Raw genomic sequence first — 26,160 nt, 5'->3', positions numbered from 1 at the left:
AGAATAATTTGTACAAGCCTACATTCACAGAAGTTCTGTGGTTAGTTCTCAAAGATGTGTGGTACAATCTGTCTGCCAAGTTCCTTCAAAAGCTGTGTGCACGTGTACCTAAAAGAACTGATGCTGTTGTGAAGGCAAAGGATGAGAATATCATACAGTGGGGGAAATAAGTATTGAGCATGTCACCAATTTTCTAAGTAAATATATTTCTAAAGGTGTTATTGACATGAAATTCCCACCAGATGTCGATAACAACCCATCCAATCCATAAAGGCAAAGAAATCAAACCATAGATGTGCATACGTTACCGTATATACTCGAGTATAAGCCGACTTTTGCAGCACATTTTTTTATGTTGAAAAAGCCCCCCTCGGCTTATACTCGGGCATATACTTATATATATTTCTATATAGAGCATATATTTGTGGTGGAGGGTTGCGGCGCTTGCGGAGCACTAGTCACTGCTACCACATGTGCCCGCTGCCCATGGGAGTGGAGAGGGGTGAATATTCATTCTCCTTAATAGCGCAGTGTGAGTCGCAGCTGCCACTTCCTGCAGCAGCTCAGTGCTTTGACTGAGCACTCCGCCTCTAGGCGACAGGCGGTTTTAATTGCAGCAGGATCTTGCTTTTCCACACACAGGCAGACTTTTGTCTCTTAGAGAGGAGTTCACATTGGCAGGGTCCTGGCCAATAGCACCTTTAAAAATACATATTTACTAAGAAAATTGGTGAAGTATACAATACTTATTTCACTGCTGTATATTGATTTGATTTAGAGCTCGCTTTTGTTCATTCACTTTGCACTTCACATTTTGTTAATTGTTTAAAAATGTTAACACTTATTTTTAGAAGCATTCTTACTTTGCAGCCTTTTTTCCACATCCATCTAAAATGAATGAACATACTGTACACGTATGTAATCCCTGGAATTAATGGTGCTTTAGTAGTCCTCTTGACATGAGATGTAAGAGTAGGTCTCAGGTCAGGTCCTTGTGTATAGAACAGGCTCAGGAGCAAAGTCCACACCATACTGGAAGATGCCAGCTGTTTTACAAAGCTAACATCTTCCGGGAACAGCAGCGGCCTGGGTCTAATGTTTAAATGTTGAAGTCAATCAGAACCATAATTTAACTATATACAGCATTACTGTAATAGTATATAATCAAATTGATTGAAGAACAGCAGATTTAAGTTCACAAAAGTAACTGAAAAATAAAGTAAAAAAAATAATAAGTTTTTAAAAATATGAAAAAAAATATACAGTGGGTACGGAAAGTATTCTGACCCCTTTAAATTTTTCACTCTAAAAAGTTCATTTTTTTCTCATTAAAGTACACTCTGCACCCCATCTTGACTGACACTCGTATTTAAGTCACATGCTGTTCATTTCCTTGTGATCCTCCTTGAGATGGTTCTACTCCTTCATTGGAGTCCAGCTGTGTTTAATTAAACTGATAGGACTTGATATGGAAAGGCACACACCTGTCTATATAAGACCTCACAAAGAAGAACTTCAAGACCACTGCAGCTGAGCTCCAGATATGCAGTAGGGAGATGGGAGAAAGTTCCACAAAGTCAACTATCAATGCAGCCCTCCACCAGTCGGGCCTTTATGTCAGAGTGGCCAGACGGAAGCCTCTCCTCAGTGCAAGACATATGAAAGCCTGCATAGAGTTTGCTCAAAAACACATGACTATAAGAAATAAGATTCTCTGGTCTGATGAGATGAAGAATGAACTTTTTAGCGAAAATTCTAAGCGGTATGTGTGGAGAAGACCAGGCACTGCTCATCACCTGCCCAATACAATCCCAATAGTGAAACATGGTGGTGGCAGCATCATGCTATGGGGGTGTTTTTCAGCTGCAGGGACAGGACGACTGATTGCAATTGAAGGAAACATGAATGCGGCCAAGTACAGAGATATCCTGGATGAAAACCTCTTCCAGAGTGCTCTGGACCTCAGACTTGGCAGAAGGTTCACCTTCCAACAGGACAATGACCCTAAGCACACAACTACAATAACAAAGGACTGGCTTTGGGACAACTCTGTGACCATTCTTGACTGGCTCAGTCAGAGTCCTGACCTAAACCCAATTGACCATCTCTGGAGAGACCTAAAAATGGCTGTCCACCAACGTTCACCATTCAACCTGACGGAACTGGAGAGGATCTGCAAGGAAGAATGGCAGAGGATCCCCAAATCCAGGTGTGAAAAACTTGTTGCATCATTCTAAGAAGACTCATGGATGTACTAGCTCAAAAGGGTGCTTCTATTCAATACTGAGCAAAGGGTCTGCATACTTATGACCATGTGATATTTCAGTTTTTCTTTTTTAATAAATTTGCAAAAATTTCTACATTTCTTTTTTTTCAGTCAAGATAGGGTGCAGAGTGTACTTTAATGAGAAAAAAATGAACTTTTTTAGAATTTACCAAATGGCTGCAATGAAACAAACAGTGAAAAATTTAAAGGGGTCTGAATACTTTCCGTATCCATTGTATGTATAAAAATTTGAATCAACCAACATTACCTCCATTAAAAAAAGAAAGAAAAAAAAAAGTGTAATATTGCTGCATCTGTGAAAGTATGATATACCAGGATTTAAAAATAATGAACCAATCTGTAAATGCTGTAAAGAAAAAAAAATCAAAAACACAAGAATTGCAGTACTTTAGTGGACACAACTCCACAAAAAATGTAATAAAAAACAATCAAATCATTGTATGCACCCCAAAATTGTATGAATAAAAGTCAGTTTTTTATTACTTTAAAAATTGAAATTTAATTAATTACTTTAAAAAAAAAAAAAAAACCTGTACAAGTTTGGTACCTCTGTAATTGTACTGACCTTGAGAATTATATTGTCAAGTCATGTTCATAGCATAATGAAGCGTGTAAAAACAAAAACTTTCAAAAAAAATGTCGGAATTGCTTTTTTCTGGCAATTGTACTGGAATTTTTCCCACTTTCCAGAACATTGAATGTTAAAATGAGTGGTAAGATTTAAAACTACAATTTAGCCTGCAAAAGAAAGTCCTCATGTGGTTATGTTGACTAAAAAGTAAAATAAGCTAAGGCTCTTGGAAAAAGAGCACCAGCAATTGGTCCATTTAAAGGGATGATGCCGCAATTTTTAATTTTGTGTTAAGAATTATTCATTATATAATCAATTATTTTTAATTTAAAATTAAATGTACCACTTTATTAGTTTTTTATTTATTCATTTTTACATTAGCTACTGGGGGCTGCCATTTTAATTTTGGGGTGTGTAAGAGTCTAAGCAGGACTCTTACATGCCTTACTTACGGCAGCCCTGGGCATAAGAGACTGTGGTTGGAGGGCGACAGCATCTCCTGCCTCTTAGCTTCGACCTGGGCATGTCCCCTCGGCTGTCCAGGTTGCAGCGGTGGGAGGAGATTGTGGCCATCTTTGTGGAGCCCACAGTGTAAGCTGTGAGTTGCACTTTCCCTCTGTCATCGTACACACTGCTCAGTCAGTGTTTGCCATGACAAGAGCTGCCGAGGAGCGGAGATCCCAGGTGAGTATCTGCGGCGGGGATCTCAGCCTGTCAGCTGTGATCAACGCACACCGCCGACATCTTCAGAGCACACAGAAGACACAGTGCTGCGTGGGAGCGCAAGGAAGGTAAGTATAAGCGTTTATTGTTTTTTTTTCCATTGAATATATGGGGGTCATATACTAAGGATAAGGGTCATATTCCATATACCCAGGATGGGACCATATACCCAGGATGGGGGCCATATTCCATATACTATGATGGGGACAATATACCCAGGATGCGGACAATATACCCATTATGGGAACCATATACCCAGGATGGGGACCATATTCCATACACCAGGATGGGAAGCTTATACCCAGGGTGGGGACCATATTCCATATACCAGGATGGGGGTATATACCCAGGATCGGGACCATATACCCAGGATGGGGAGCATATACCCAGGATGGGGACCATATTCTATATACCCAGGATGGGGGCCAAATATCAGGATGCACTATATGGGCCATGATACTATGGGGCACTATATGGGGCCATTATACTGTGGGGCATTATATGGGGCCATTATACTTTGGGGCACTATATGGGGCCATTATACTGTGGGGCACTATATGGGGCCATTATACTGTGGGACACTATATGGGGCCGTTATACTGTGGGGCACCATATGGGGCTATTATACTGTGGGGCACCATATGGGGCCATTATACTGTGGGGCACTATATGATGCCAGTATATTGTGGGGCACTATATGATGCCAGTATACTGTGGGGCACTATATGATGCCAGTATACTGTGGGGCACTATACGGGGCCATTATACTGTGGCGCACTATATGGGGCCATTATACAGAGGACTTGGCGAATCTGATGAGCGGTGTAATTACAGACGTCACTGCTCATCACAGCCACCGCATCTCGTGGAGCGGAACGGGACCCGGAGTGGCTGCTGCTACAGCCTATGGAGCCTCTGTGACGTATCAACCCCGTACTCCAAGATTTTGCCACATGGGGGTTGTCGTAGCGCCTATGCAGCTAATGGGACATAATGTTATAAAGTGGGGTGAATATTGTGGATCGCATATTGTTGGACATTCTGTGATGTAACCGAAGCACTCTTGGCCCCCACCTTCCTGGGCTCACTTAGCAGTGGCAAACAGACAATGTGCTGATTAATGGGTTGTTGCCTAACTGCTGTCTGGGAGCCTACTGTGGGTATTATCTGGTGAGAACAATGGGTGCTAAAAATAGCCTGTGTGATGCTCTATAAAACCTGCTTGTGAGAATAAAAGTTAAGTTCATCTTGGAGACACTGTGCGATAGTCATATTTTATATATCCCAGTGTAAGAAAAGCCTTTCCATGTCAGGGGCCTGCAGAAGAAGATTGACACCTGCGGATGGGGTAACTAGCTCCCGTCACAGCCTCGTTCTCTGAACAAGGCTTCATAGCCTTTGGACGACTGATTTGGGGGTCGTAGGAACATCATGGACTACATAGAACCTGCATGTTTTGGGTTTTTTTTCAAATAAATTGGTGAACCAGGGAAAGTGTCGGGGAGTCCTCATTCAAATAAATTTTATTTTTCTGTCTGTGTAGTTTGTTCTCATTATTGGGTTAGTAATGGGGGTGTCTGACAGACGCCTCTCCATTACTAACCACAAGTTGATACCAGATGTGATTTTTGACAATTTGTAACGACCGGAAGGCCGGTCGAATGTGTATGAGGAATACGGCGCTGCTATGAATGACTCCGACCTTGTATAGTGGCAGAACACTTTCTTTTGTTACTGAACACAAGAATGACAAGGTTAAACAATTCTACAAAATATGGGCCACAACAGCCAATAACATAAAATACAAGTTATGCAGCCCGAGAGAGCCAAAGTGCCAATCTCGCGGGGATGAGCCAAACTACCCCTGGGCTATGCCACTCCAACCCTTATTCAGTACAGGGCCTACCCAGGACGTTACCGTGGCCGTGGCACGTGGTCCTAACAGGAATATAACCTTACACCCCCCTCCCACACTAATACAATGAGATCTGGGTACCCTTGTGTTGAGAACACTCATATGTATTTTACCAACGTGTTACCTATACAGTGTACAGTTTCTCTTCTTACAAGTGCAAAGAGAAATCTCTCAGACTTGATACATATACAAACAGTTAACAAACGAAACCTTTAACTAGACCCTCATCTCCGGCCACAGGGTCTGATCTGCTTCTCCTTCTCCTTCTCACCAAGCTCTCCAGCACATCCAGGTGTAAGCAAGAATTAGAATCAATCTCAGTCTCAAAGTGTAGTTCACAACAGGGCTCCTTTGTAGTATCCACATGCACAGTCTTAGTATGTCAGATCCTCCACAACCTCTGGATCAAGCTTGCTCAGTCCATCAGCAGTGATATACACCAGGCAGTTCTCAGCACACTGGAATCACTAACAAGCTTTCCCTAACTGACTACACAGTCGGTGACCGGTCACATATTTCAGTTACTCACAAGGCACAGCTTGTTTTTTGGACACCCCATCTGGCTCCAAACTGTACAAGGTCTCCAAGTCCAAACAGCACCAGCACGCATGTAGCCTTCTTTAGAGAACTTCCTGGTTCTGTGTTTCCCGGTCTTTTCACAGATTCCCGGGCTTTTTCTTTACTTGTTCTTTGCTGACCCCTAATGGCCGGACTGAGTCATTGCAGGAGAAATTTACACTGTCATAAATATGAGCTCATTACCAGAAAGACATGTCAACAAATTACAAATTCACATTCATCAACCCCAAATACTATTACCCTGATTGCCACCGCACCAGGGCAATCGGGAAGAGACGGGCAAAGAGTTAGAATTGGCCTACCTAATGTGATGTGCCAATTCTGGGGTGGCTGTCAGCTGCTATTTTTAAGCTACAAAGGGCCCAAAAAACAGGGACCTTTCCAGACTGATAATATAAGCCCGCAGCTGTGCTTTACCTTGCCTGGTTACCAAAAATAGTGAGGAAACCACATCATGTTTTTTTTTCATTTATTTATTAGGGTAAACACTCTTTAGTATCATATAAAAGGCACTAAAGGCTGCAAGTTTATTATATGTAGGAGGGACATGTGAAACTATATATCTACCACACATTTATTCTATTACACTATTGCTCCCATAGAAGTGGACAGAGAACAGGGTTACACATTTCTATGGGAGCAGTAGTGTAATGTGTGACACCGCTCCATCCACTTCAATGGGAGCAGTGGTGTAATGTGTGACACCGCTCCCTCCACTTCTATGGGAGCATTGGTGTAATGTGTGACCACGGCGCCGTTCACTTCTATGGGATCAGTGATGTAACGTGTGAACCCCGCTCCGTCCACTTCTATGGGAGCAGTGGTGTAATGTGTGACTCCGCTCCGTCCAATTCTATGGGAGCAGTGGTGTAATGTGTTACCTCCGCACTATCCACTTCTATGGAAGTAGTGGTGTAATGTGTGATACCGCTCCATCCACTTCTATGGGAGCATTGGTGTAATGTGTGACCACGCTCCGTCCACTTCTATGGGAGCATTGGTGTAATGTGTGACCACGCTCCGTCCACTTCTATGGGAGCAGTGGTGTAATGTGTGACCCAGCTCCGTCCACTTTTATGGGAGCAGTGGTGTAATGTATGACCCTGCTCTGTCTACTTCTATGGGAATAGTAATGTAGTGGACGGAGCGGGGGTCACATCTTACATACATTAGATACTGCGCATCTAATCCCATCCTGTGTCATAAACTCTGCTGAGCTCAATATCTAATCCCATCATATGATATACTACACTTAGCCCTGTATCTAATCCCAGTGTTACACTAAGCGTATCTAATCACGGACATGATACACTCCATGGATCTAACCCAAGCTTATGATACAGCGAGCAGCACCAACTAACAGAATCTGCGCTGTCTGCCATCAACTGTGACGCAGTCTACTTGTCAGTATCAGTCACCAACAAAATGGCTCCGCACTGTGATACTAAACGTCATTCTTTCCTATGTTTTTACAAACACCCAAAAGGGGAGGAAAGGAGTGATGCCACACACGTGAGCCGATCCAGCCCACATTTACTGCAGTCGTAATGTGAGCTAGTTGTACACTAGGTTTTCATGGCAAATTTCAGCACCTGCTACCACTAATGTTTAAAAGTGGAAATACTAAATCTTTTCAAATTATTTTTCATATTTTACTTACCGTATATTCCGGCGTATAAGACGACCTGGTGTATAAGACGACCCCCCTACTTTCCTGTTAAAATATAGAGTTTAGGATATATTCAACGTATAAGACTACCCCTTTTCCAACGCATACCAAACACCGGTAAAAATAAAAAAAAAACAGATTTGAATTTAACATGGTCCTTTTTTAATTTAAATTCTTATGACATGCAGGTATATAGCAGGAAAACTGTCACTCATAAACATAAGGCATACAACAACAACATTACTATCATCCATTTTCATCAGCGGCATACACCGGTACCCGACAATTTACAACAGAAAGAATAGAGCTTCACACATAGATTAGATAGATAGAAATATGTCAGTCACATATATATGAAGTACAGTGACATTGTTGCTTACTGTACTTGTCGTTTAGTGTAAAGGATTTATTTAAAAAAATAATAGTGTTTTCATGCACTGTCTCTTTAAAAAAGCCGGCCGGCAATTCAGCATCTGTACCCAACAATTTAGAATAGAAGGAATAGAGAATCATACATAGATTAGATAGATAGAAACATGTCAGTCACATATATATGAAGTACAGTGACAGTGTTGATTACTGTACTTGTCATTTAGTGTTAAAATAAAGGATTTATTTTAAAAAAAATTGGCGTGGCGTTCCCCTTAATTTTAGTCTCTAGCGGAGGTTAAGCAGACAGCTGAGGCAGATGTTTGAAGCCTGGGAAGGGGGTAATACCCACGGAGCTTCCCAGACTACTTATATCAGCCCCCAGCTAAATACCTAGCCTTTACTAGCTATTAAAATGGGGGACCCCCCCAAAAAAATTACGTGGGGTCCCCCATATTTTAATAGCTAGCAAAGGCTAGGCAGACAGCTGGGGGCTGATATTAATAGCCCAGGAAGGGTGCCATGAATATTGGCCCCCTCCCAGGCTAGAAACACCAGCCGTCAGCCGCCCCAGGAATGGCGCATCCATAGGATGCGCCAATTCTGGCACTTAGCCTCACTCTTCCACGCTGCCCTGGTGCGGTGGCAGGGGGTAATAGGGCTGGGGTTCATGTCAGCGCCAGCTGCCATGAAGCCCAGGTTAGTAATGATGGGCGTCTATAAGACACCCCCATTACTAACCTACAAAGTGTTAAAAAGAAAAAACACACACTACACCAAGAAAAAAATAATTTATTTGAAATAAACCACACCATTTTATTTAATTCTTAGTTTACTAAAAAAAAAATAGTTACCTGTCCACGTTCCTGCGCTGATCTCCCATGCACAGCTGTCACATCTGGAGATGGTGACAGCTGTGCATGGCTGCTGTAAGCTCACGCTGCCGGGAACACGTCCACTCCCGGCAGCGGGAGCCACTGACTGAGGTCACCGGAGTGCATTCAGGCAGTGCAGCTACGGAGACCTCCTTTACGGCACTGCTGTACCGTGGGAATTTCTCACGATACAGCAGGGCCGTAAAGCAGCTAACCGGAGCAGCGCTGCCTGAACTCCGGCGAACCCGTTTATGCAATGACGGGGCTGCTTTACGGCCCCGTCATTCTAGCGGCGGCAGCGGTTCAGAGCGGTCACATTCTATGTGGCTGCTCTGAACTGAAATCTTCGTGGGACACTCGTGGACTACTACGGAGGGGTAAGGATAAGGTTGTGGTTTATTATTTTATATTTTATTACAGGAGATCGATGGCTTCGGGGAATTAGGTGTCTAGGTGAGTATAGGTAGTTTTTTATTTTTTACTTTATTTTAGGTGGCGATCGGCGGGGACAGGTAATGTATGAACTAATTTATTGTAGGTAACCACTGGCCACCAATGACATGTATTTAACATTTATTGGGGACACAGTAGGGCAATTTATATAGCAGGATCAGGCTGATGGGAACTACTGCTCCCATCGAGCTGATCCTGCTGGCACGAGTGGACGGGGGACAGACATAGGCCGATGGGAGTAGTAGTGTCACATCGGCCTATGTCTGCCTGCACGCACACACCCGCAGACATCGCACAGACACCGCACACATCGCACAGACACCGCTCACACCCCCAGACATCGCACAGACACCGCGCACACCCTCGCAGACATCGCACAGACACATCGCACAGACACCGCGCACACCCGCACACACTCGCAGACATCTCACAGACACCGCACACATCGCACAGACACCACACACACACTCGCAGACACACGCACAGACACCCGCACACACCAATCATGACGGGTTTGGGAGGTGAGGCTGACCTGTGCGACCGTGGGAAAGTTCATGTGAGTTCATGCAATGCAGTCAAGCATGAACTCACATGAACCCTCTGAGGGCACCGCGGCGACTTCAAATGAACAGCTGATCGACATCACCTGATACCTCAGCTGTTCATTTGAAATAACTGGCGGGAAAGCGCAGCACAGAACGGGAAAGCCGGCGGTGAAGTCTTTTCACTGCCGGCTTCCCCGCCCGGGTCCTTCGCTCACCGCTCCTTGGTGCTGCGTTCCCCGCCCGGTCCTAACTTACGATCGGGATGGGAGGTGGCGAGGGGAGCGGAGGATCAGGGTGGGAGGCTGCGGGGAAGCAGTATGGGGCTGTGTGATTGTTTAAAACTTCCCAGCTCCGGACACAGCGCAGCGCTTCTGTGACAAGTGAAAGCTGTCGGCACAGAAGCCCTGCGCTGTGTCCGGAGCTGGGAAGACACTGCGATGTGTCAGAAAAGTTCGCTAGGTTCTGTCTGTCTCCGCTGCTGGGAATACGCTGCGCTGTGTCCCAGGCCTGAGAAGACACAGCGCAGCGATGTGTCAGTTTCAGCACAGAAGCGCTGACTGTCTGGACCTACCGTCGCCGTATTTTAACTCCCTCCACCTTATATTAACTCCCACATGGCAGGGATACGGCCACGGCAGCTTATTAACACCCCCAGAGTATCCCCGCATGTCAATTTCTGAAAGTTCAAAAACATTACCGGCGTATAAGACGACCCCAGACTAGACAGAAGATTTTTCAGTCTTCAAAAGTCGTCTTATACGCCGGAATATACGGTACTTAAAAATAAATCATAATATTTAAAAAAATAATGAAAACATAAATATTTTACATTTTTCCAATTGTTGAAAAAAAAATTTATGATGGCACCTTCCCTTTAAGTGCCGCTGTCAGAGATTATAAGTGGCATTAAATGGGTAAGCAGGAGCGATCAGAGCCTGCATCTGCTCTGCAAGGTATGGTATGAGCTCAGCTCTTAAGCTTGTCTCATACTGTACATGCAAAAGCAACATAGCATGCACACAGTTCACAAGCTGGATGTATTAAAAGTAAGAATTTATTAAAAAAAAATTGACAACTAAGCGATATCAATTAGGAATGTGTTCTACACACTTTGACACTATGCAATCAATGTTGAAGGTGTCAGACCATGTTGGGTCAAACGATACCATAGTAACATAGTTTGTAAAGCCGAATAAAGACTTGCGTCCATCAAGTTCGACCTGTTAGTTCTGAAATTGTTAAAGTTGATCCAGAGGAGGGCAAAAACCCCAAATGATTTAGCCAATCTTCACCTGAGGAAAAATTCCCTCCCGACTCTGAAACCAGCAGTCAGAATAAATCCCTGTATCAACTTACTATTTTAGTCTATTTTTAAGTATATGCTGAAATCTGCCTGGTATCTAGAAATGCATCCAGTCCCCGCTTGAACTGGTTTAGTGAATCCGACATTACCGTCTCCTCACTCAGTGAATTCCATATTCTCACTGCTCTTACCGTAAAGAACCCCTTCCTATGCTGGTTCTGAAACCTTTTCTCTTCCAGTCTTAGTGAATGCCTTCTTGTTACCGTAATATCCCTCATTTTGAACAAATTCCTGGCAAGGTCTCTATACTGTCCCCTAACATATTTGTACACATTTATTATGTCCCCCCTCAACCTTCTCCTTTCCAGGTTGAATAGTCCTAGTTTTGCCAACCTCTCTGGGTATTGCAGTCCCTCCATTCCCTTTATTAATTTTGTTGCCCTCCTTTGTACCTTTTCAAGCTCGTTTATATCCTTTCTATATATTGGGGCCCATAACTGAGCACAGTATTCCAAGTGTGGTCTGACCAGTGCTTTGTACAGTGGAAGAACAATGGTCTCATCCTTTGCAGCTATACCTCTTCTGATACATCCCATTACCCTGTTTGCCCTTACAGCAGCGGCCTGATTTTGGGCACTCCAATTTAGTTTGCTATCAATTAAGATGCCCAAGTCCTTTTCCATCTCTGAACTCCCCAATGATTTCCCATTCAGTGAGTACTGGTGACTTCCATTTTTCCTTCCCATATGTATGACCTTACATTTCTCCTCATTAAACCTCATTTGCCATTTAATGCTCCACCTACCCAGCTTATCCAAATCCCTCTGTAGGTCTGCACTATCCTCTTTTGTATTAATTGTTTTACATAACTTTGTGTCATCTGAAAATATTGATATTTTACTATTTAAGCCGTTGACTAAGTCGTTAATAAAGATATTAAATAACATTGGGCCTAGTACAGATCCCTGTGGTACCCCACTAGTGACGCTTACGCAATCTGAGTATATTCCATTTATAACCACCCTCTGCCTTCTATCCCTTAGCCAGTTTGCTACCCACTTGCAGACATTTTCCCCCAGCCCCATCATTCTCATTTTGTATACCAACCTATTATGTGGCACGCTATCGAACGCTTTTGAGAAGTCGAGATACAAGACATCCACTGGTTCCCCCTGATCTAATCGAGAGCTAACCTCCTCGTAGAAGTCAATCAGGTTTGTTTGGCCGGAGCGATTCCTCATGAATCCATGTTGGTTCGGGGTTAATAGATTATTAGCATCAAGATGCTCCGTAATTGCCTCTTTAATGAAGCTTTCAAAAATTTTGCCCACAACGGACGTCAGACTCACCGGCCGATAGTTTCCGGCGTCACTTTTCGCTCCCTTTTTGAATATTGGCACTACATTCGCCTGTCGCCAATCAAGTGGTACAGACCCAGTCTCAACAGAGTCCTTAAATATAAGATATAACGGTCTGTCTATCACATTACTTAGTTCCCTTAGTACCCGTGGGTGTATGCCATCAGGTCCTGGTGATTTGTTTATTTTAATGTTACTGAGGCATTTCTGTACCTCAACTTGGGTTAGATTAGTCATACTTAGTGGAGGATTAAGCTTGTCCCTTCTCATTTCGCCTGTTAGTTCTATTTACTTTGTGAAAGTTGTCGAAAAAAAATTATTTCATAGATTAGCTTTATCCTCATCTTTCTCTATGATTTTGCCTTCCTCACTTTTTATCGGTCCAATATTATCCGATTTAATCCTTTTACTATTTATATACGTAAAGAACAGTTTGGGATTTGATCTACTTTCCCTAGCAATACGTCTCTCTGTTTCCTCCTTCGCTATTTTTATTTGTTTTTTGCAGGTTCTCGTTTTTTCCTTGTAACACATTAGTGCCTCCTTGCTGTTTTCCTGTTTTAATCTCTTGAATGCCTCTTTTTTGCTATTTAACGCCCCTTTTACGTTCTTGTTCAACCATATTGGTTTCCTCTTATTTCTGGCCCTTTTATTCCCATACGGTATGTACCTCTCGCACTGAGTATTCAGAATTCTTTTGAAGGTTTCCCATTTACTATTCGTATTCCATTGATTAAGTACTTTGTCCCAGTCAATAAGTTGAAGGTTTTCTTTCAGCTGATCAAACTTCGCTCTCCTAAAGTTTAATGTTTTAGTTATTCCCTTATTGATAACCCTACTGAAGGGCATTTTGAAATCAATAATATTATGATCGCTATTACCTAGGTGCCCCCCTATCTGTACCTCAGTTATTCTATCAGGCCTATTAGTCAATATTAAGTCCAACACGGCCTTCCCTCTCGTTGGTTCCTGCACTAGTTGGGAGAGATAATTATCCTTAATATTTGTCAAGAACCTTTTTCCTCTCTGAGATCTACAGGTTTCTGTTTCCCAGTCAATATCCGGGTAGTTGAAATCCCCCATTACAATCACTTCATTATGTTTTGCTACTTTGTCTATTTGTCCTAATAGCAGATTCTCATTCTCCTCTGTTATATTGGGTGGCTTATAGCAGACCCCCAGTAATATTTTATTATTATTTTTAGCCCCCTCTATCTCTACCCACATGGACTCGACCCCCTCTTCTCCATCTCCTATATCTTCCCTTAGTCTGGGCTTTAGACATGACTTTACATATAAGCAGACTCCTCCGCCTTTCCCCTGTTTCCGGTCCCTTCTAAATAAACTATAATCTAATAAATTTACCGCCCAGTCGTAGCTATCGTCTAGCCAAGTCTCTGTTATACCTACGATGTCATACCTCTCCTCCGATATAAGCGCCCGCAGCTCATCCGCCTTATTGGTCAGGCTTCTTGCGTTGGTCAGCATGCAAGATAAAACTTTGGGGTTATTTAGCATCCTATTCTTCTCTAACGATCTAACTGTACTATCCCCACCCCCCTCTCCACCCTCATTATATTCACTTCTCCCCTTCCCCCTTGCTTGCCTCACAACCCACCTATTTCCTTGGTCCCCCCGCCCCCCGTCTCTAGTTTAAATACTCCTCCAACCAATTAGCCATCTTCTTCCCCAGCACCGCTGCACCCTCCCCATACTCGTAGATGTCTAGAATGAATAATAGACAAAACAGCACAGTGTGGAGATCTAACAAAATGATGCACCAAAATTAAAGTGGAATATAATTACTTACTAAAATGTATGGGGCACACAGAGGCTCTCCTTGACAAAAGTTGTGCCACTATGCTTGGTTAAGCAGTGGAAAGGAAAAAAAACACAAGTCTCTTTAACTTGAATCACAAAATAATGTTTATATCTGATCTAAATAATGTACAGTATTTATACAATACGTTCTCATAATCCAAAAAATGATAGCAGTTAGTGCTTGTTTAAGCCACTGTACCAGAATCTACTAGTAAAAGACACTGGAAAATCACCTAGGTGTACAATTTGAAGACTTAAGTCTTGATACCATTCACTTGCTAAATGTTCTGTAGAGCCTCCAAAAAGTGCAAGTTCATCCAGATAACCCAAACAATGATCATGTTACAGATGTGTGATGCTCCATTACTTAGACTTTAGAAAATCTTCCCAATTAAATGCTTCACTATCAGATGTCTGTGGTTTGTTTTTAGGAACAATTGGAAACATTGAATTCATTTTCTCACTGAATTCTTTGAGCTAAATAAGAAAAAAACAAGAAAAAAATGCATTAATTTAAAAAATTAACAGTGTCTAAAACAAGTAAATGCAACATGCAGATTTTAAAGTGGATTTCATCTTTCTTTCACGGCAGCAAGTAAAAGCTATAGCAGAATCATGAACAACGCCACTGAAATAAAGCAAATAAAATCCGAAGCGGGTATTATTAAATAAATCTTTGAATGAATGCTGCCAGGTAAATTTCTATATGAAATGCTTCAGTGTTTAAAACAAAACATAATTCAAAAAGTTGACCGGGGACTATAGGGAGAGACTAGTCCATCACCGCCCTAGCTGGCTTCTTCCTGCACCGCTCTTTGATTGACAGATCGGAAGCGTAGCGGACGGTGGAAGTGCTTGCAGCTGGATGGTAGAAGGCATGTATATAGAGACTTTGCAGAATACATGCTTAGTACTTAATATATGGATACTAAATGACACAGGATGAAGCCTGTAAGCGTGTACAATGGCTTGGGGCAGTTGGCAACACACTAAGGCCAATAAGATGTGACCTACAGAGAAATATAAAATATCATTAGATCTAGCTATCCCACCAAAAAAAGAAGAAATGAAAACAAGAAAAAAAACAATATATAATAATAATAACCTGATACTAATGAAAATAGAAAAATATATATCTATATGGTGTACACATATTATTACTAAATAGGGGTGAATATGTATAAAGTTTTGAGTGCAAAGTCAATAACTCACCCTGAATAATAAATAAGAATATAAGCAGCATAGATACAAATAGATGTACATATATGATCATGGAGGTATAATAAGGTATACAAATAATCCCTTAAGGGAAATAGAGAAAAGCAAGTGATTATATGTATGATGAATAAAGTGCAAGTGCGATAATGGTAAAATGTATTCATATGAATTGCGTTTATTTGTGAAAAAAAATCGGAAATTTGGCAAAAATTTTGAAAATTTTTCAATTTTCAAACTTTGAATTTTCATGCCGTTAAATCAGACATACAGTACAGACCAAAAGTTTGGACACACCTTCTCATTTAAAGATTTTTCTGCATTCTCTTAATGAGCTTCAAGAGGTAGTCACCGGAAATAGTTTTCACTTCACAGGTGTGCCCTGTCAGGTTTAATAAGTGGGATTTCTTGCCTTATAAATGGGGTTGGGACCATCAGTTGTGTTGTGCGGAAGTCAGGTGGATACACAGCTGATAGTCCTACTGAATTAACTGTTAGCTGCTTTTTTCTTGCCATAATACAAATTCTAAGCAAAGAAAAATGAGTGGCCATCATTACTTTAAGAAATGAAGGTCAGTCTGTGCGAAAAATTGGGCAAACTTTGAAAGTGTCCCCAAGTGCAGTTGCAAAAACCATCAAGCGCTACAAAGAAACTGGCTCACATGAGGATCGCCCCAGGAAAGGAAGACCAAGAGTCACCTCTGCTTCTGAGGATAAGTTTATCTGAGTCACCAGCCTCAGAAATCGCAGGTTAACAGCAGATCAGATTAGAGACCAGGTCAATGCCACACAGAGTTCTAGCAGCAGACACATCTCTACAACAACTGTTAAGAGGAGACTTTGTGCAGCAGGCCTTCATGGTAAAATAGCTGCTAGGAAACCACTGCTAAGGACAGGCAACAAGCAGAAGAGACTTGTTTGGGCTAAAGAACACAAGGAATGGACATTAGACCAGTGGAAGGTTGTGCTTTGGTCTGATGAGTTCCAATTTGAGATCTTTGGTTCCAAACACCGTGTCTTTGTGTGACGCAGAAAAGGTGAACGGATGGACTCTACATGCCTGGTTCCCACTGTGAAGCATGGAGGAGGAGGTGTGATGGTGTGGGGGTGCTTTGCTGGTGACACTGTTGGGGATTTATTCAAAATTGAAGGCATACTGAACCAGCATGGCTACCACAGCATCTTGCAGCAGCATGCTATTTCATCCAGTTTGTGTTTAGTTGGACCATCATTTATTTTTCAACAGGACAATGACCCCAAACAGACCTCCAGGCTGTGTAAGGGCTATTTGACGAAGAAGGGGAGTGATGGGGGGCTAAGCCAGGTGACCTGGCCTCCACAGTCACCAGACCTGAACACAATCGAGATGGTTTGGGGTGAGCTTGACCGCAGAGTGAAGGCAAAAGGGCCAACAAGTGCTAAGCATCTCTGGGAACTCCTTCAAGATTGTTGGAAGACCATTTCCGGTGACTACCTCTTGAAGCTCATCAAGAGAATGCCAAGAGTGTGCAAAGCAGTCATCAAAGCAAAAGGTGGCTACTTTAAAGAACCTAGAATATAAGGCATATTTTCAGTTGTTTCACACTTTTTTGTTAAGTATATAATTCCACATGTGTTAATTCATAGTTTTGATGCCTTCAGTGTGAATGTACAATTTTCATAGTCATGAAAATACAGAAAAATCTTTAAATGAGGTGTGTCCAAACTTTTGGTCTGTACTGTATATAAACACTAGAATTGAAGTTTTTCAGATGCAGCAACACCACAAGCTGCAGTGAGAAGTGATCAAAATACTGCATTAACACCAACAGGTTACCAATAAAAAATGTCAGGAGCAAAAAAAAAGCCTTCAGACAGCTCCATCAATCAAAATTTGAAAACCTTCCGGGTCTCAGAAAATGGCAGCACAAGTGATTTTTTTTTTTTTTTAACAAATTTCCAATATTTTTTTCCCCATTTAAATAATTTAAAAAAACCTATGCATGTTTGGTATTACTGTAATCATAATGACTTGAGGAATCATTTTGCCAGGTCATTTGTACAATAATAATAATAAATGCTGTAAAAACAATATCTAAAAAATGGCAGAAATACGATTTTCTTTGCAACTTCCTTGCACTTGGAATTTTTTTCCGATTTCTAGTATCACATAATAAAATGAATTTTGTCATTTAAAATTACAACTTATCCTGTAGAAATAGCCCTCATAAGTCTATGTCAAGAGTAAGATAAAAAAAAAAAAAGTTCTAGCTCTTGGAATAAGGAAAGGAAAAAACGAAAAAACAAAAACAGAAAATTACTTTGTTAGGAAGGGGTTAAAAAACATTATTAAAATGTAAGTACCTATAGATTACAAACATACAGTCAGTCCCCACTTTACCAGCTGTGCGGACAATCTAAAACATCAATTCAGAGTGATTCGCTTACACAAGATTGTGCAGCTGTGGGGGAGGGAATCTCCCTCCAGACAGAGAAGGTAAATGTAGTTTATTACCAGGTTTAATTTCTGGATCACTGTATACACTAGCTGCTGAACCAGCAGACTCAGTCAGTTCTGCCAGGCAGGAGGCTGAATATCCTTGGTAATGCAGTTTATTATACCAGCCCCAATTTCAGGGGAAACTAGCAATAAAACTAATATTTTAATATTTTTATAAGTCTTTTCAATTGACCTGATGAATATTGTCTTAAAGCTGGTCAGGATTGCTTGAGCGCATTGTAACTTCCCAATCCCAGCTAGCTTCAGCACAGTGCTTACAAACTAGACAGCAGAGGTGGTTGGTCTCCTAAGCAACAGGTTGGAAACAAAAGAAAAAAAAGTGACCGTATGTCAAGAACAGCTGCAAAGATTAGCAGTCATTTTCAATTGTGCCTGCTTTTTACAAGCAGTCTGACAATATCCATCTATGAAGATCGGAATAATCCTTTAAGACACAAGATGTTTTGCACCTACAGATGCAAACATATACAGTGGTGTGAAAAAGTGTTTGCCCCCTTCCTGATTTCCTATTCTTTTGCACGTTTGTCACACTTAAATGTTTAAGACCACAAAATAAATTTAAATATTAGACAAAGATAACAAACACAAAATGCAGTTTTTAAATGAAGGTCTTTATTATTAAGAAATCCAAACAGAGCCCCGTGTGAAAAAGTGATTCCCCCACCTTAAAACATAAATTAAGTGTGGTTTATCACATGGGAAAATTGTATAGTGCTGTGGAATATGTTGGCGCTATAAAAATAAAAATTATTATTATTATTATGGGAAGCGGAGTTCAATTTCCCTGGTCACACACAGGACGGATTACTGCTACACCTGTTCTCAATCAATAAATAACTTAAATAGGATCCGCCTGACAAAGTTAAGTAGACCAACAGATCCTCAAAAGCTAGACATCATGCTGCGATCCAAAGAAATTCAGGAACAAATGAGAAACAAAGTAATTGAGATCTATCAGTCCTAAAAAAGGTTATAAAGCCATTCCTAAAGTTTTGGGACTCCAGCAGGACAAACACTTCTTCACGGTATATGCAGTCTTGTTTGCATTGGATATATTTTGCCTTGATTCCCGCAAAAAAAAAGGAAAACTACATTAAAAGTTCAAAATGATATTTACAGTGATGAGCAAAAGGGAAACAATGTTTTCAACTTTTGAATTTCAGGTTCCATATCTCATCATCCACTACTGCTTCGAACATGAGACTACCATCACTTTATAGACAATCATCTTTGCTATCTCATACATAAATTTGAATTGCAAGTATTTAGCATATGATTAGTTATGCAGATTCTTGTCATGTCACTGCATTGTTACGGTTTTGATCCTAAAAATAAAAATCTTATTTTTTGTTAGTATTTTGTAAATCCACCTTTGGTTTTCAACACTGCTGGAATCCTTCTGGGCATGCTCTTGATCAGATTCAAACATGTCTCGACCAAAATCGGATTCCAGGTCTCTTCTACACATTTCCAAAGTTGGTACATACTGTTCGACTCACTTGGGTATGTATACAGTTTTTTCATCAACTCTACCCACATGTGTTCGATTGCGATTGGGTTGAGTTCTGGGGACTGCGGGGGGTCAACCAACACCTCTATTATTGTCATTGAACCATTTTGTTACCAATCTCGACGTATGCTTCGAGTTGTTGACCTGCTGTAACACTATGTTGTCCTTTTTATACCCATAGTACTCAAGTGTATGAAGTAATGGGGCTGGGTATCTGAGAGCATTCGGGCGAGCCCCACTGGTCAGGGTGAGTGTGAAGGCCTACCGTTCTCTCTCTGCCCTTGCTGACTATCCCCCTTTTCGTGGTGTGATAGCCCACGTCCCTGAGCTGGCCGTGTACTTCGCCTGTATGGCTTGCGACTCAGGCCTTGGGTACCTTAGCTTCTCCGTGCTGTACTGGTCCCTCTGTGTGGCGGAGCCTCCAGGCTTCTTAGGCCAAGGGACCTGAATTCCCTTGCGGGATGGTTCTCTGCTGCTGGGCCGGCAACCCCGACAGCCTCGGACCCCAATGTCCGGTACTGTAGTTCTCTCAGCCAGGACCGGCTCTCGTCACCTCTGTCCCTGGCTTACAGATCCTCCTCTGCCTCACGGACTCCTCAGCTGCTGCTGACCTGTCCCTCTTCCTTGAGACCCCTTCTGGACACTTCAGAAGTGGGTTCTGGTCTCTCTAACCCTGCCCCAGTTCCAGCTTTTATAGGGGCAGCCTGCTCCCCCTACTGGCCTGGGACAGGAGGTGCTGCATGCTAATGGTCCCTGACCAGGGAACCTCCTCCTGCTCTCAGACACAGCCTTTAATATTTGTGGCATCCAGGCCTGGGGTGACACATAAATTCTACTCGGGTAGCATAATTCAGCCATATTGTCCTTTTTTTTTTTTTTAAATCGGAATCTGATCTGATTCATGCTGTAATCAAGAGTGACCATCAAGAGTGACTAACTCTATTGGGATTTTTCAGAGTCCACCAGAAACTCATAGTATTAAAAAATTTCCAAACAATACATACCAGCATTAACCATAAAATCTGGTAGACTGTGAGCCCTCGCGGGCAGGGTCCTCTCTCCTCCCATACCAGTCAGCGATTTCTATTGTCTAAGATTGTACTTGTTTTTATTATGTACACCCCTTTTCACATGTAAAGCACCATGGAATAAATGGTGCTATCATACTAAATAATAATAATAAAAGCTGACAATTCATGATATTGACTTTCAAGTCTTCCTTTAATTTTTGAAGATCTCAATTGCATGTGTAGCTTTAAAACAGTAGTACATAGATTAATGTCAGTTCAATCCATAAATTCATTACATGAGACTTGAGATGTCCATTGCACTTTTCTCTTCAGACACCATATTCACTATCGCTCCATCTTCATGCAAATACTGACATCTGATAAGTGCAGAGTCAAAGACTTTCCAAAGACATGAATTAAGATGGCACAGGAGGAACAGCACTATCCTGCAACATTTCAGAGGCCATTACCCCTTTCTCAAGCATGCTGACTTCATGTACTCATGAATATTTACTGTTATAACATTTGTAATTATTTACATTTTTGAAAAAACAATATATGTTAACCTGTAAGTGTCACAATGATATCTAATTCATAAAAATACATTACATTTTCATTTTTCATTCATCCCTTTTGGGCCAAGTGTCTCAGACCTCAGTATCCAAAAAACTTCCCTTGGCAGGTGCCACCAAGTGCTACCACATTCTCTTCCATCATAATACACTTTTTGCATTATTTGCCAACGCAAGTTGCTCACATTGGCCCAGATTCATTAAGACTAGCATTTTACACACCAGTCTTAATGAGGGGCATGAAGGAATAAGATATGCCAAATATTATTACAGCCATTTGACGCACGGGCTCCTCCCCAGCTCTACCCATTTTGGCGCTCCAGCCCAAAAGTAGCGTGAAAACTGCAAAAGTCGCATAATTCTTGTGCAACTATGCATTGCACAAAATTTATGCCACTTTTCAAAGTGTTTTAAGACCGTTTTCTGGCCATTGTGTTTTTTTTGTTTTTTTTAAATGCAATAAGCTAATTTCCCCATATTTTATCTCTTTTTGATCCATTACAGCTTTTTGCATTTTTTAAAGCAATCTAAGATCTGATCTATGATCATTTAATCTCAATTTAATTGGTCTACTATTGTGACCTATATAAGACATTTAACTCTGCACTAATCAAATGTCAGTATTTACTTGAAGATGGAATTACCATGAATATGGTATCTAATTTGAAAAGTGCAATCGACATCTCAGGTTGTTAATTAATTTATGGATTCAACTGACATGCGATCTGTGTATTATGGTTATTAAAGCAACATGTGCATTTGAGACCTTAAAAAATAAATTAAGGCTTAAATTGAGGTCATGAATAGTCAATTTTGATGGTTAAATGCTTGGATATACTGTTTGGAAGTTTTGGATACATGCTGCCCAAACCACATGTAGCATTACCGTAATCAAAGCCTGGCTATACGATCAGAGCCTGGCTGCAGACAGGTATACCTTTCTCAGAAACGCTCCAGCGTTTCAGAGACTATAAAGTTTAAAGGGACTCTGTCAGCACAGAATGACTGCTCAAACCAAGTACAGGCACTCAGTGCTTTATGGTGTTGTCACGGGTGTGTTGCCACGAAGATCGTCACGAGTACACAGCCTGACTTCTCGCAGCTGACTTGTTGGTGCTTTGTGTTTTCTCGGCAGTGAAGGAGTTAATTCTCTCTCTCTCTGGGCTAGCTGAGGTCCAGCCTCGCCCAGCTGCAATCAATGCTTCGTTAGTGAGACTCCTTTATATTCCTGCAGGTCTGTTTGTGAGGTGTCGGTGAAAGCTTTTCATTCAGACTTACAGAGCGGATCGTGGTGTTTGGAGTTGCTGAGATAAGTGTATTTGAAAGTGTTATTTCCCTTTCCTCGCTTTATCATTTATCTCCTTTCCCGTTGGTGTTCCCTCTGTTGTAGTTTTGTTGAAGTTGTATGCAAGGTGGTTTTGGTTTTTCCCTTGTACTGTCTCGTTCGTCTAAATACTGTGTGTGGGCATATTATCGCTGGTTCCCAATTGTTGTGATCGGGGTCCTTCTCAGGACTAGATTACTGTGGTGCAGGGATCCTCAGGAGGTAGGGGTTACGCTGGCGGCCTGGACCTCTGTACCTTTAACAGTACCTCCAGGATGAGGGATTAGTCAGGGCCCCAGCTTAGGGTCAGCTTAGGCCCCCTACCTCCAGTATTCTGTGACATTGTGACATTTTCACCGACCAACTTAGTTTTTCTCCAGCTACCATGGATCCAGTAGCCGGTCTAGCTCAGCAGTTGCAGAGTTTGTCCATGGGGCTGGCGGACGTTAGGTCCAAGGTTTTGCATCCTCTGGAGCAAGCCGGACCAGAACCTAAAGTAGCTCTCCCTGACAGGTTCACTGGGGGGCGGGACAAGTTTTTTGTTTTCCGGGAGGCATGCAAATTGTACTTTCGGCTGCGGCCTCGGTCATCGGGCAGTGAAGAACAAAGGGTGGGAATTGTCATCTCGCTCCTACAAGGGGACCCACAATCTTGGGCGTTCTCTCTTCCCCCTAGCTCCCCAGTTCTCCAGTCAGTGGATAGGTTTTTCGCTGCTTTGGGACTCGTATATGATGACCCAGATCGGATCTCCCTTGCTGAGTCTAAGTTACGTAGGATTCAGCAGGGAGATCGTCCGGCGGAGGAATTCTGTTCGGAGTTCCGTAGGTGGGCCACGGACACCCAGTGGAATGACCCGGCTCTTAGGAGCCAGTTTTGTCATGGTTTATCCGACAAATTACAGGATGTGTTGGCACAGTATGACTCTCCCGCGTCACTGGAAGCCGCTATGGCCCTTGCTATTCGCGTTGACAGACGGCTTCGGGAGAGGTGCGGGATAACTCTACCCCCTGTAATGTCTCCACCTCTTACAAGGTCCCCTCATATGGTGGTTCCCCTGGTCAGTCCGGAGGAGCCTATGCAATTAGGAGGGACATCATTTCGGGGAAGGGGACCGGTGGTGCGCCATAAGACAGGAAGGTGTTTCCTCTGCGGGAAAAAGGGACATTTTATTGGGGGGTGTCCATCCCGCCCCTTGCTGAGTAAAGAGTCGTCGAAAAAACTGTTGATCCCAGGTTGTGTGGTGGACGGCAATCTGGGAGTAGGTATTTCGTCCCTAGGTTCGTCTCAGTTTCTCGTACCGGCGGAGGTGGTGGTGGGTACGAGAACTGAGAGGATATCTGTTCTTCTGGATAGTGGGGCCGGGGCTAATCTGGTTGATGCTCGGTTTGCCCGGGTTCAAGGTATGCGATTGAGTGAGTTGGCTAAACCCATCCCCATATTCTCGATCGATGCCAGGCCTCTCGGTCAGGGAAGTTTTTTGCAAGCTGTGCATGGCGTAAAACTTCAAGTGGGGGCAATACATAAAGAACTGTTGTCTTGCTACGTGTTGGAGGGTCTTCCCACTCCTATAGTGTTGGGCCTTCCTTGGTTAGCTAAGCATAACCCTGTTATTAATTGGCAAACCAGAGAGATAAGCCAATGGAGTAAATTCTGTAATAAAAACTGCATGAACACGGTCATCGGTGCGGTTACTCCTTGGGTCTTACCTCCATTTCTGGCAGACTTTGAGGATGTATTCTCGGAGAATGGGTGTCAGGAACTACCTCCTCATCGCGAGTATGACTGTTCTGTAAAACTGCTCCCTGAGGCCAAGTTACCTAAAGCTAGGTTGTATAACCTTTCTGGTCCTGAGAGGCAGGCCATGAAGGATTATATTTCTGAAAGTCTGGCTAAGGGGCATATTAGACCTTCATCTTCACCGGTGGCCGCGGGGTTCTTCTTTGTTAAGAAGAAAGATGGAGGCCTACGCCCTTGCCTGGATTTCCGTGAACTTAATCGGATTACGGTCCGAGATCCGTATCCGCTCCCACTTATTCCCGATCTCTTTAATCAGATCGTGGGCGCCAAATGGTTCTCTAAGTTGGATCTCAGGGGGGCGTACAATTTGATTAGGATGAAGGAGGGGGATGAGTGGAAGACGGCTTTTAACACTCCGGAGGGGCATTATGAGAACCTTGTCATGCCATTCGGTCTGACTAATGCCCCGGCGGTGTTTCAACACTTTGTTAATGATATTTTTCGCCACCTGGTGGGACAGTTTGTTGTCATATATCTGGATGATATCTTAATTTACTCGCCGGATCTGGTGTCTCATCAGGAGCATGTTAGACAGGTGTTACAGATCTTGCGGGATAATAAACTGTATGCCAAGTGGGAAAAGTGTGTGTTCGCCGTACAGGAACTCCAGTTTTTAGGCTTCCTGGTTTCTGCGTCCGGTTTTCGTATGGACCCTGGGAAAGTGCGGGCAGTTCTTGAGTGGGATCGGCCGGAGAATCTTAAGGCACTACAACGTTTCCTGGGGTTTGCTAACTATTACCGGAAGTTCATTCGTAATTTCTCGTCCGTGGTTAAGCCTCTCACAGACATGACTAAAAAGGGGACGGATTTTTCTAGGTGGTCTGACAAGGCTTGTCAAGCATTCTCCTCCTTGAAAAAATGTTTTGCCTCGGCACCCATACTCATTCAACCTGATGCGTCTCAGCCATTCTTTGTAGAGGTAGACGCTTCCGAGGTAGGGGTGGGAGCAGTATTGTCACAGGGTTCGTCCCCTGGTAAGTGGCATCCGTGCGCCTTTTTCTCTAAAAAATTGTCGTCCGCTGAGAGGAATTACGATGTCGGCAATAGGGAACTCCTGGCCATTAAGTTAGCTTTTGAGGAGTGGCGCCATTTTTTGGAGGGGGCAGTTCATCCGGTCACCGTCATCACCGATCACAAGAACCTGCTATATCTGGAGTCCGCTAAACGTCTGAATCCCAGACAAGCTAGGTGGTCATTGTTTTTTACCAGGTTTAATTTCGTCGTTACATATCGTCCTGGGTCTAAAAATGTAAAGGCGGATGCCTTATCTCGTAGTTTCCCTGGGGCCGGGAATACGGACGACCCGATTCCTGTTCTTCAGGAGGGGGTGGTGGTTTCGGCAGTATGCTCTGAGCTGGAGGAGGAGATATTGGAGGCTCAGGGGGACGCCCCTGTTGGACCTCCGGGGAGACTGTTCGTTCCAGATCAGTTGCGACAAAAGGTGATCGAGGCACACCATAACTCAGTTTTTGCAGGACACCCGGGGAGTAAAGCAACTGTGGATCTCCTCTCGCGTCGGTTTTGGTGGCCTAACTTACATAAAGAGGTGGTAACTTTTGTCGCGTCCTGTGGGGTTTGTGCGCGCTCTAAGACCTCACATACCCGTCCGTCTGGGGCCCTCTTACCTTTGAAGATCCCGGAGCGTCCTTGGACTCATCTGTCTATGGACTTTATTACGGACCTCCCTCCGTCTTCGGGTAAAACGGTCATACTCGTTGTAGTGGACAGGTTCAGCAAGATGGCACATTTTATCGCTCTTCCGGC

General features: G+C 42.8%; 1 protein-coding gene across 1 annotated transcript in view; it reads right to left on the bottom strand.

Annotated features, from left to right (window-relative positions):
* Window positions 1-14,555: 14,555 nt before the first annotated feature.
* The window catches only part of TMEM242 (transmembrane protein 242), a 150,831-nt gene continuing 139,226 nt past the window's right edge, over window positions 14,556-26,160 (bottom strand). Inside the window, exon 4 of the mRNA XM_073673352.1 lies at window positions 14,556-14,945. Coding sequence (XP_073529453.1) covers window positions 14,832-14,945 — 114 coding nt within the window. The 3' untranslated portion in view covers window positions 14,556-14,831. The remainder of the gene's footprint in view (window positions 14,946-26,160) is intronic.

This window comes from Phyllobates terribilis, unplaced genomic scaffold (assembly GCF_046119375.1).
Source record: "Phyllobates terribilis strain yellow unplaced genomic scaffold, ASM4611937v1 Scaffold_3__8_contigs__length_932513732, whole genome shotgun sequence".
Classification (NCBI taxonomy): domain Eukaryota; kingdom Metazoa; phylum Chordata; class Amphibia; order Anura; family Dendrobatidae; genus Phyllobates; species Phyllobates terribilis.
This window is presented reverse-complemented; position numbering and strand designations above follow the sequence as displayed.